This window comes from Pituophis catenifer, unplaced genomic scaffold (genome assembly GCF_029215685.1).
Source record: "Pituophis catenifer annectens isolate HBS135680 unplaced genomic scaffold, rPitCat1.0.hap2 SCAF_5, whole genome shotgun sequence".
Taxonomy (NCBI): domain Eukaryota; kingdom Metazoa; phylum Chordata; class Lepidosauria; order Squamata; family Colubridae; genus Pituophis; species Pituophis catenifer.
In genome coordinates, this window is record NW_027256885.1 from 14,134,720 (window position 1) to 14,147,644 (window position 12,925).

The 12,925-nt window shown below is 41.5% G+C and overlaps 1 protein-coding gene across 1 annotated transcript in view; it reads right to left on the minus strand.

The window, feature by feature from the left end:
- The window catches only part of CNOT3 (CCR4-NOT transcription complex subunit 3), a 114,286-nt gene that overhangs the window by 55,275 nt on the left and 46,086 nt on the right, over positions 1-12,925 (minus strand). Inside the window, exons 15-16 of the mRNA XM_070944353.1 lie at positions 6,602-6,701; positions 3,128-3,329 (exon numbers count right to left, since the gene is read on the minus strand). Coding sequence (XP_070800454.1) covers positions 3,128-3,329; positions 6,602-6,701 — 302 coding nt within the window. The remainder of the gene's footprint in view (positions 1-3,127; positions 3,330-6,601; positions 6,702-12,925) is intronic.

Consider the following 12,925-nt stretch of genomic DNA (forward strand, 5'->3'; position numbering starts at 1 on the left):
AAAATTTAAAGGGGAAGTAACAATTTTAAACTAGAGAAATAAAAAAGTGGTCAAAAAGACTTACAATTCTGTGATATTGAACAGACCTGGGCTGTATAGCCAGATCTGTAGGAGATGTTTCTCTCAGGCCGACTGAGTCTAAACTGGGCATGAAAGGGGAGGAGCAAGGGGAGTGGTCAAAAATTATGACTCAGCCAGCATCAGATCCGACTGATACAACCCTCATCTGGACAATGTCACACCCTCATCAAGGAAATCCTCTGGTCCTGATGAGCGACCCAGATTGGATCCTGCAACATTTTTCCTTGCCTCTAGCATGCTATTTGCAACATCTCCCTCTGCCAATCTCAGGGAAAAGGCTAGAAGGCAGCTGCAGCAGCTATGTTCATAGCCTTCTAATGGCAGCCAGGATACAACAGGCATTGCTCTACGTCCGGTTTGTCTACCTGATGTGCTCATCAGCATTTCCTGATTGCATGAATGTGCATGGCAACTGGATCAATATCAGAAGCAGGCCGGGATGGCAAGAGGGTCACAGATAGTCACCGACTCAAGGATTGAATGCTTGAGCAAGGTCATAAGTGGAAGGCCAACCCTGATGGCTTACACACCCACAACCAGGATTGCTGTAAGGGTGGGCTTTCCTTCCCATTTGCTTGTCCAGGCAGTGCAAGAACAAGTCCTGACAAGGCTCCAATTCTGGATTCACAAGCTTCGTGGCCTGCACATATAAAGCTGAGTTGCTGCCAAAATTAGTTCCTGTGCTGCCCAGACAAGCCATTAGCAAAGTCAGGATTTTTTTTTATAGATGATGTTATAAAGTATAAATACAAAAAGCAGGGAACAAAAAGCAAGGGCAATTTTCTCAACAACAAATATTTCAGGAATTATGCAAAACTAGTAAGCTCATCCTTCTGGTTAAAAAGGTGGCTTTAAACAAAAGAATAGAGCCGAGGTGGCGCAGTGGTTAGAGTGCAGTACTGCAGCTTCTTCAGCTGACTGCTAGTTCAGCAGATCAGCGGATCAAATCTCACCGGCTCAAGGTTGACTCAGCCTTCCATCCTTCCGAGGTGGGTAAAATGAGGACCCAGATTGTTGGGGGCAATATGCTATTTAGTATACTGTCTTTGGTGTAAGCCGCCCAGAGTCCTCAGAGAGTGGGTGGCATAGAAATATGAATAATAAAATAATAAAAAATAAAGAATAGAATACAGGTAATCCTTGATTTACAACAGTTCGCTTAGTGATCATTCCAAGTTATAATGACACTGAAAAAAGTGACTTATGACTGTTTTTCACGCTTATGATTGTTGCAACATCCCCATGGTCACGTGATTTACATTCAGACGCTTGACAACTGACTCATTTATGAAGGTTGCAGTGTCTTAGCGTCATGTGGTCATGTTTTTGCAATCTTCTGATAAGCAAAGTCAATGGGGAAGCCAGATTCATTTAACAACCAGGTTACTAATTTAGCAACTACAGTGATTCACTTAACAAATGTGGCAAGAAAAGTCGTAAAATGGGGCAAAACTCACTTAACAAATTTCTCACTTAGCAACATAAATTTGGGGCTCGGTTGTGGTTGTATGTTGAGGACTACCTGTACAATAGAATAAAACTTGTCACTTTAAATGTACACTAAGCATACATTAAAGGCTTTATTTAATAAAATTGTGAGGTTCTATCATGGTTTTGATATTCAGATCCAATGTTAGTTATTAAAATGGTGTATTTATTTCTTGCCTCACCCTATCCTCTGTGAAAGCATTAGTTTCTGTCAGGGGATGATACAAATGCATTTATTATTTTGGGGGGTCGCAGCATTGCAAAGTGTTAGAAAGAACCCTTGTCTTGGATGTATGCTTGCTAATGCTTTGACTTGTTGCTAAATCCTCCCTTGCCATGAAAGTACCAACATTGAGTTTCCCATCATCCTCTGGGCTCTTCTGACCGCATATGATCAAGACAACAAACACAATACAGTGGATATATGCAACTGTTCTTTGTCTAGCAGCCCTATTCTACTTTTAAGCTGTGCTGGAGCCAGGTTTCAACAAATCAGTAGATCAAAATGCTTAAAATTTTAGTGTTATTCCAAGACCCCAATCAAGGAATTGCCAAACAAGCTAACAGTAAGCAACAGCCCAATCAAGGAACAACCAAGATCACTCTCACCAACACTGACAGAGCAAGCCACTAGAATATAAAATGAGAGCAAACCCTACTCCCTTCCAGCACTGATGGTGTTACCTCGTTTGGTAATAAAATGTCTGCAAAAAAAAACAACCAAGCTCAGGGAGCACCAGGGACCTCCCAGTTCTACCCCAAGATGCAAATATTCTCTTCTATCGATATTACTCTTCATGTGATCACCCCCAATGTATTTAAGGACTTCCTTTTGTCCATCAAAACAGCCATTTTTTAAAGAAGGGCTATGGTAGCCATTCCCAAGGTTTCTCTTGGCGTCGGTGGTTCTGCACTCTTGGGTCAATAGCCTTTAACCTACTTATTACATTTGATAAGGGAGACTTAGCTCTATAGGCAGTCCTTGACTTACAACCATTCATTTAATGACAGTTGCAAGTTACGACAACACTGGAAAAATGATTTACCACCAGTTCTTGCGTTTACAACCATCCAAGCATCCCCCAAGGTCATGTGATCAAAATTTGGGCACTTGGCAACCTGCACGTGTTTACAACAGTCTCAGTGTCCCAGGGTCACATGATAGCCATTTGCAACCCTTCAAGCTGGCTCCAATGAGTGAAGTCAATGGGGCAAGCCAGACTTGCTTAACGACCATGTTTTACTTAAGAACTGCAGCATTTTGTTTAGCAACCATGGCAAAAAAGGTCATAAAATCAGGCGAGCAACTCACTTAAGAACCGCCTTGCTTAGCAACAGAAATTCTGATCTTGGTTGTGGCTGTAAGTCAAGGACGACCTGTATGCTCTGAAACCATTAAGAGAAGATGCTGAACTAATTTGAAAACTACATCAACAATATAAATTTCAGAGAACTCCAAAGTCTAGTCCTGCAGCCTTACCCCACTTCTCAGAGGAGATGATCTATTGTTACTCCAATGCCCTCATGTCCCCAGGCTTTTTCACATGATCCCCCTTACCGGATTCTTTCTGAATCAGAAGGGTGAGGCATGTGGTGCCAGGCGGCCTCTTCCATGGCCTGTTGGTACAGCTGCTCCTTAATGAGAGACACGGGCCCCAGAGGGCACACCCCAAGGGAAAGGGGGATGTTCACCTCCGATAGCTGGATGGGGGGCTGGTTGGAGGCTGGCTGAGATGTTGTGCTAGTAATTAAGATGTCAGCTGGAACAAACAAAGAAGGAAGAACCACTCAGAAATTGTACACTTAGGGTTGTAGTTATTTTGACAATTCCTACTCCTCTCTAAGGTCCTAAATTTTTCTTTTTCAAACCTGGTAATCTTAAGATTCATGGACTTCAAACTTCCAGAATTCTGGCTGGGAAATTCCAGGAGTTGAAATCCACACATCTTAAAGTTGTGAAGTTTGAAAAACACTGTCCTGGATCCAACTAGAAAGATTTGCCTGGCAAAAATAACTTAAGAGCAAAAATAGGTGAAAACATAAACCAGACGTCAGTGTCTATTCTGATTCTCAGTGTCTAACCTGGGAATAATTTCAGAAAATTGCAAGCCAACTCTTGTGAAGCACACCAGGGTGGAGAAGGCTGATGTGGAGGGAACAACTTCCTCCCCTTTTTCTGAAGACTTCTATTTTTCCCTTCCAGATCCCTTACTCTTTAATTTCCCTGATCCACGATTTCACCGAGACTCTTTATTTTGCTGTGCACAAAAAGTCAAATATTCTCTTTGTTTCTTCCAATCCAATGGATAAAAAAATAAAACAGCAGTCGGCAAGTCATGGGCTAACTCCTGGCCCGAAGAGATTTATTTTGATGGATATCCTGTTTTCCTTCCAAAGCAGAAGGCTATTGATTCCAGAATTGCCAATATAACGGATGGCCGGAGCAAGAAGAAACATTTGGGATTTCAGGAACAGGGAAGATGAGAAGAACTTGAGTCTGATGCTTTATTGGGGCAGGTGTGTGTGTATGTGGGGGGCATATGCATGGGAGTTAAATTTTGGTGGCCAGGGCTATATTTAACTTTGCTGGGGATAGAAGGATCCAACTGCAACGAATGGGACCACGTTATCTGAGGAACCATCTCAGTCTAATGGGATTGGGCCGCCCCACTCATTTTGGCAGAAGGGACATGCTGTGAACATCAGTCAAGGAGTTTCGGCTAGAGGGGTCTAGGAGAAGAGCCCTCTCTCTTTGTTCTTTGGAGCATCTTGAATATGGAGGTAACCACCCTTCTGCCTTCCAGAAGACCATTAAAAAACATTGTTCTGCTAGTTAGGTTGAGGTCTTGTTGGGGGTGCTCTATGCTTGAGAGGGCTGGTGCAGGGGTGAAATGCTCCTGGTTCGGACCAGATCGCTCGATCCGATAGCGATGGAGGCAGGTGGTTCGGAGAACCGGTAGCAAAAATCCCTGCCCCCCCCACCCATACCAAGCTGAGCCGCACAATCATCAGAGGCTTTTTTTTTTACTTTTAAAAGCATTTTTTCTACAACCTCTTTGGCCGAAAAAATGCTTTTAAAAGTAAAAAAAAAAAAAAAAGCCTCTGATGATCGCGCAGCTCAGCTGAAGAGGTTGTAGAAAAAATGCTTTTAAATGCCTCTGAGGATCCCAGCTGAGTTGCCTGATCGGCAGAGACATTTAAAAGAAAAAAAGCCTCTGCTGATCAGGCAACTCAGCTGGGATCGTCAGAGCCTTTTAAAAGCATTTTTTACAACCTCTTCACCAGTCACATTACCCCCCCCAAGCCACGCCCACAGACCCGGTAGTAACAAATTTTAGATTTCACCACTGGGCTGGTGGACTAATTGGGAAGATGCCACCAATGTGCCATTCTTGCTTTTGGCTTTCTAGTTTTGTACCTAATTCTTATTAATTTTAATGTTTTAAATACATCCATCTATCCATCCATCCAACGGGGCTTCATCCTACATGTAGGAAGGACTGGGATTTTTCAGTGTGTGTGTGTGTGTGATTTGGCAATTTTTAACTGTGTTTAAGAACAAAGATTCTTGAGGGTACACAAGAACAAAATCGAATTAAAAGATGGAGGAAGGAGACCATCAAGCAAGGAATAACATTAAAGGAGGATATGCCTGAAGGATCCGCCCTCCCTTTTACTACTTGGAGTTGGAGTGCCTAAGTGTAAAACCAATATGCTCAAATGGGAAGCTCTTGGCAGATAACAAACACGCCGTGTGAATATGGAGAGATGCAGAGCCCACCCCATGCTGGTATGTCAGCTACTATCAGAAACATGTACCGATAATTACTTATATTTGGCCAACGACAAAGCCAAGAACAGGGGTGTCAAACTCGATTTCATTGAGGGCTGCATCAGAGTTATGTTTGACCTTGGGGGCTGGGGGTGCGTGGCCGTGGCCAGCTTGAAAACACCCGTGTCGGGGGCACCTGTGGTGGCCCGGGTGGGACTGGGGGTATCCATTGTCTCCAGCGGAGGAAGGCGAGACAAGGGAGAGTGCCAAAACCTTGTCCCCCAGAGGAGCCTTGCCGTCTGCTGGTGGCCAAGTGCTAAGGCAGGACCTTCCTTCCTTCCTCCCTCCCTCCTTTTCCTTCCTTGCTCTCTTCCCATCTTCCCTTCTTTTTCTTTTTCTTTCCTCTTTCCCTTTCTCCTTTCCTGTCCCTTCTTGGATGCTCAAATGCAAAAGGGGAAACATTTCTCCTTTTGTTTTGTTTTACTAGCTCTCTGCCAGTGAAAACGGAGCCGGGGGAGGGGGCATTTTCAGCCTGGACGGCCTCCTGAAGCCCTCTGCCAGCCCCGTTTTTGGCCTGGACAGCCTCCTGAAGCCCTCTGCCAGCCCCGTTTTCAGTCTGGACGGCCTCCTGCAGCCCTCTGCCAGTGAAAATGGAGCCTGCCCCCACCCCCAGGCTCCGTTTTCACTGGCAGAGGGTTGCAGGAGGCTGTCCAGGCTGAAAACGGAGCCTGGGAGGGCCACATGCAGCCCTCCCAAGCTACTTTTTCGCTGGCAGAGGCACCACGGCTGCCCCGTAGGCCAGAATTAAGCACCCCGCTGGCCGGATCCGGCCCACAGGCCTTCAGTTTGACACCCCTGGCCAAGAAGGTGACTTCATTCTAGCAGTTTAAAAGTTTGATCTAGACATGGAAGTAGTATTGCATTTACTTCAGGATTTAAATTAGTTTTGTGTAGTTTCTGCTTCAAAATACTGGGAAATTAAGTTACTGGATTTCAGCAGTAGATCTCTCTCTCATACGAGAGGGAGGGGGGGAGAGAGAGGGAGACACAGAGGGAGGGAGACCGAGAGAGAGAGGGAGGGAGACAGAGAGAGACTTAGACCTGCACAATTTCCATCCATCATGGCCCTCCAGACACACAGGCTTTTGATGCAGAATCTAGCTTTTCACACCCAGATCCTGAACTTCAGACGTTTTCCACTCGTTTGGCCTTTTTCCTGACCTATAGCTTAAGGGAGGAGATGTCCCTTTTCTCACTTACCCCTTTCAGCCAGGTGAAGAGATGGCATGGGGTCTTCTATGCTAGAGCTGATCGCTGCCCTCTCAGCCATGGATTTCAACGTACTTAGAGGTTCAGGCGCCTACAGGGCAAAAGAGGTAATGAAGAAAGGAGGTGCAGATATGTGTTTAACAACTCTGCTAAAAACAAAACGAATAAGCAAAGTTTGTGAGAGATCTCAAGCCAATCATGGTTTCTCTGGTTAGTAAACCTTACAGAGCTGCTGAAAGGCTAACATGGAACAAATCCAGCTCTGTGTACCAGCTCCAGAGGTTCTGTTCTAAAAAAGTTAAAAGCCATGCTGAATCACATCAAAGGCCTATGCGGTGTCCACAAGAGCAAACCAAAACTTTTCTGAGAAGTTCTCAGGAAGACAATTGGAATGAAAGCATCTCCACGTTCCCCAGTAATTAATACGCCCAAATATTCTGCCCTTGGTTCTGAAGGTAATGTATTTTGTATCATGGCCAGCAGCCACTGACACATTCACCTTTTCATGTAGCTTCTTTTAAAGCTAAATTTTGTGACACTCAATTCCACAATGCACTGACTTAAAAAAAATTATCCTGTGACTCTTATCACTCAACTTCACCAGAAAGACATAGGCCAGTGATGGCAAACCTTTTCAGCACCAAGTGCCCAAACCGGAACACACACGCCGGAGCACCGGAAACCCAGCTGGTCTAAGGGTTTCCAGCACGCATGTGCACCGGCCAGCTGGTCTTTGGGTTTCCGGCGCTCCAGTGCATGCGAAAACCAGCTGGCCAGTGTGCATGTGCACACTGGAAACCAGAAGAGCAGCTGGTGAGGGAGCGCGTGCCCCGAGAGAGGGCTCTGCGTGCTTTTCACCATCACGGACATAGGCTTTAATATTATGGGAAACGGAGAGAGGGGGCGTGGTCAACGTCCTGGTGATACGGTGGACTTCGGGGCTCCGAAGAAGCGCCGATATCCCAGCTGATCTAGGGGGTCCCAAGGGATCATAGCAGTCTTGTAGGGACCATGAAGAACGGAGGCATGGGCTGGAGTGAACAGGGAAGTTGCAAGTTCCCTGAAGTGCCGGAAAATAACCTCTGACCCGGCAGCTGGGAAGACAGCCATTAGGAGCTGTCACAAGCCGGGGAGGCCACACAAGAGAGAGAGAAGAAAAAAGCGAAGTGAATCATCTGGGTGAGAACCGTGGTCTTGGAAACAAGATTCCTTTTTTTAACTTACTCCCTGACTTTAAAAAACTTTACAACGAAAACGGCAAAAGAGGAGAGGGGAGGGAGCGGAATAAGGCTAACTCCCCAATTCCAGTAACAGCGGTGAAAAAGCGGATGCCATTAATGAAAACAAAATTGGCAAAGCTGAGAAATTGTTTTAAAAACTAGAAAGCAGATTGGGCAAAGTGGCGTCTTTGTAAAATGAATGACTTTTTGAGGATTTGAGATTTGTTTTTGATTCTGGAAAACGGGATTGAATATAATTTAAAGATTATTGGGAGTAAACTGCAGTGCCATCTAGTGGTGATTGAGAAAATTAAACAAAAATTTGAACAAAGGAGAAGATAAGAGTGGAAAGACCTTGGACAATGTTTTGAAAGCTGGCAAGAGAACTTTGATAAGAAAGAGGGTTGTGATTTTGTAGCAGGGGGAAGAAAGAAAGCAAAATAGTTTTTGTAAACTGCTAAAGATTGAATTGTCTGTTTTTTGCCAGGTGGATATATAAATTTTGGAACAGCAAACTTTTGGATATTTTTTTTCCCCTTGTTCTTTCTTTCTTTTTATCTAGCCTCTCTTCTTGTTGGATTGAAACTTTTGGTGATTTGTATTTTTAGCTTATTGGAAAATTAGCTATTCTTGCCTCTTCTCCCTGGTCTGATTTTTTCTTTTTCTTTAGGGTGACTATTTTTATTTTTTATTTTTATTTTTCATTGCTTTTTTTTGGATCCCTTTTCTTGGTATATTTGGGCTTTTAAATTAAATTTTTAATTTTTAAAAATTTTCATTATTAAATATTGGCTTTGGTTTTTCTTTTCAACGGAGATTTTGCACTTCTTTTTTTTTCTTTTTGTTCCTGATATTGTGTAAACTTATGTGGATTACGGTAACAAGAACCCGAAGAGTTTGATTTTGATTTTGGATTCTAAAACTCGATTATTTGGATTACAAATTGGGGGGTTTGAACAGAAAAAACAAGATGAAGAAAACAACACAACATCTATCATCACCATCAATATCAACAGCATCTGGCTCTACGGGGCAAAAGACAGCAGAAACTACAACACAGCAAGAGAAGACCAATGAAGAATTAAAAAATATGTTACAGACTATATATGAAGATCTTAAGGCAAGAATAGACAAGGTAGATGGGAGAATAGAAAAAATGGATGGAGAATTAAAAGAAGTTAAAGAGATGATAGGGAAAAATAAACAACAATTGCAGCAAGTGGAAGAAAAAGCAGAAGCAACAGAGACAAAAGTGGAAGAGATGGATTATAGATTTACAATTACTGATAAGAATCAGGAAATGACAATTATATCATTGGAAATGGACAAAGCTTATTTTTATCTAAGATTTCAAAATGTTGAAGAAGAAAAAGGAGAGAATTTAGCAGAAAAAATCACGGAGATATTAGTGGAAGCAATGGAAGAGAGTAAAGGAAAGATATTAAGCGGGATTGATGAGATATACAGAGTGCATACAAGATATGCAATGAGAAACAACCTACTTAGAGAAATTCATGTGAGATTTACCAAGAAAACATTGAGAGCAGAGATACTGCAGTTGAGGAGAAATGCAACCATAAGGCACAAAGGTAGAGAGATAGTGGCTTTGAAACAAATTCCAAGAAGAGTCAGAGACCTGAGAAGAGAATATCAATTTCTTACGAAATGTTTGATCAAAAGAGGAGTGAATTTTAGATGGTTGGTACCAGAAGGAATATTGGTGAATTGGCAGGAACAAAGACACAGATTAGACACAATAGAGAAAGCAGAAAGATTTTATGAACAGTACATAGTATTTCAAGAGGAAGACAGATTGAGTGAAGAAAGAGGGGATGGACAACAGGAGGAAAAAAGAAGAACAACCAAAAGAGACAGCCAAAGAACAAGAAGAAAGAGTGATAAGAGAAGGAGCAAGAGCAAAAGAAGTTAAAGAGCAAAGGGAGAGAAGAATGACTAGATCTACAAAACAAGTAAATAAGTAAGAAATGGAAGAGGAACAGGCTCAGGCTCAACCCATCCAAGACCGAGTGGCTGTGGTTTCCGACGTCCCGATATAGTCAGTTGACACCATCGCTGACTATTGGGGGCGAATCGCTGGCCCCCACGGAGAGGGCTCGCAACTTGGGTGTCCTCCTGGATTCACGGCTGTCTTTAGAAGAGCACCTGACAGCCGTGACCGGGAGGATTTTTCATCAGGTTCGCCTGATCTGCCAGTTGCGTCCCTTTCTGGATCGGGACTCCCTACACACAGTCACTCATGCCCTCGTCACCTCCCGCCTGGACTATTGTAATGCTCTCTACACGGGGCTCCCCTTGAGGAGCACGCGGAGGCTCCAACTGGCGCTCCCATGTAACACTTCTCCTGCGTGAGCTGCACTGGCTCCCGGTGGTCTTCCGTGTGCGCTTCAAGGTTTTGGTTACCACCTTTAAAGCGCTCCATGGCTTAGGACCTGGTTATTTACGGGACCGCCTACTACCACAAATAGCCTCCCACCGGCCGGTACGCTCTCATAGAGAGGGTCTCCTCCGGGTGCCGTCAGCCGAGCAGTGTCGACTGGCGGCACCCAGGGGGAGGGCCTTCTCTGTGGGGGCACCCACTATCTGGAACGAGCTCCCCCCGGAGATACGGAGGATCCCGGATCTTCGCACCTTCCGCCGTGCTCTTAAGACCCTCTTATTCCAGCAAGCCGGCCTGGCCTAATTTTTCTCCCCTTTTTAAAATTTTAAATTGAAATTTTAATTGGTTTTAAATTTATTGGGATTTTAATTGTCGTGGGCCAATATTATTTAATTTGGTTTTAAATTGTTTTAACTTTTGTATTTCTGTATTTTATCTTGTGCCTGTTCACCGCCCTGAGTCCTTCGGGAGTAGGGCGGTATACAAATTTAATAAAACCTAAAACCTAAACCTAAAACCTAAAATATCAATGAATATAAATGGACTAAATTCAGCAATAAAAAGAATAATATTTAATAAATTATAGAAGTTAAAACTAGAAATTATATGCTTACAAGAAGTTCATATTAAAAACAACATAAAAAACTTTTGGAGCAAACAAAATTGGGAACATTATATACAACATTGGCTTGTCAAAGTAAAAGAGGAGTAGCATTTTATATTAAAGAAAAATTCAATCTAAACAAATATTTGAAGATGAGGAAGGAAGAATATTAATGGTAGAAATAGTAATGAACCACAAAAAAATATTATTAGTGGGGATATATGCTCCCAATGAAAACCAAGAGGAATTTTATGCAAAATTACACAGGAAAATACTAGAATATGAATATGAAGATATTTGTATAACAGGAGATTTCAATGCAATTGTTAATAATGAGTTAGACTATAAATTGACAAAAGTGAACAAAAAATTAAGAAAGACGCTCCTTAAAGCATTCCATATAATGATAGAGGAATTAAGTTTACAAGATGCATGGAGAAAAAGAAATGTAAAGGAGAAGCAGTATACATTCTACTCAAATAGGCACATGTCGTGGTCAAGAATAGATATGATGTGGATGTCAACAGACTTAATATCCAAGATAGACAAGATTGATATAGAAGCAAATACATGGGCAGACCACAATCCAATAACGATGACATGGAAAGGGCAGAGAAAAAAAATGAGATGGACACTAAATCAAAATTTATTAAATGAAAATGATTTTTTACAATATATGGAAAAAGAACTGACCTTTTTCTTTAAAGAAAACAGAAAATAAGATACATCACTGCAAAACGTATGGGATACTAGTAAGGCATATATAAGAGGATTAGCAATGACATACATAGGAAAAAGGAACAAACAGAATAGACAAACTCAAAAGAAGTTGGAGGAGGAGTATAAGAAATTAGAGAAAGATCTACAAAACAATCCACAGGACAAAAAAATTAAAAATTTGATGGACTTGCAAAAACATAAATTGAATTTAATAGAAAATGAAGAACTGGCAAATAAAAGCAACAAAGCAAAATTTCTTTGAAAATGCGAATAAGCCAGGAAGATGGTTGGCATATAAAATGAAGAAGGAAAAAGAAAAGAAACTGATAAGCCAATTATTAGACCAAGATGGAAAGATACGTTATCAAAATGAGAAAAAGAAAAAAAATAATTGAGAAATATTGTAAGAGTTTATATCAACAAGAGAAGGTGCCAGAAGGGAAAATAGAATACCTAGAAAAAGCGATGAGTCCTAAAATTCCAGAAAAGTTTAAAAAGGCACTGGAAGAAAGAATATCGATGATGGAATTGATGGAGGGAATTAAAAAACAGAAGAATGGCAAAGCCCCAGGGCCAGATGGATTACCAACAGAACTATATAAAAGGTTGCAAGATGTATTAAGTAATACAATGTTACAAGTATTTAATGACTTATTAATAGAAGCCAAGGCCCCAAACTCATGGATGGAGGCATATATAACTCTTATACCAAAAGAAGAATCAGATTTACAACAAATAAAGAATTATAGACCAATTTCATTATTAAATGTAGACTATAAAATATTTGCATCAATTATGGCGGAAAGATTGAAGAGGTTGTTAAATGAGTTTATACATTCAGATCAGAATGGCTTTTTACCTAAAAGACAGATCAGAGATAATATACGAATCATACTGGATACATTGGAATATTATGAAGCACATACAGAGAAACAAATGGCATTGTTATTTTTAGATGCACAGAAAGCATTTGATAATGTGAATTGGCAATTTATGACCGCACAACTACAAAAGATGGACTTTGGGGATAGGTTTATTAATATGGTTAAAACTATGTATAAAAATCAATCGGCAAAGGTAATGGTAAATGGTGAAATGACAGAAAAAGTGGACATTAGAAAAGGAACCAGACAAGGATGTCCTCTATCGCTGTTATTATTCATTTTGACTCAAGAAATCTTAAATAGAAAAATAAGAGAAGATAAAGAAATAAAAGGAATGAAAATCAAAAAAGAAGAATATAAACTACAAGCATTTGCGGATGATCTAATATTCATTATGGAAGAACCAACAGAAACGGGTCCAAAGTTAATTGAGCAAATAGAGGAATATGGAGAAGTAGCGGGACTGAAAATTAATAAAGATAAGACAAA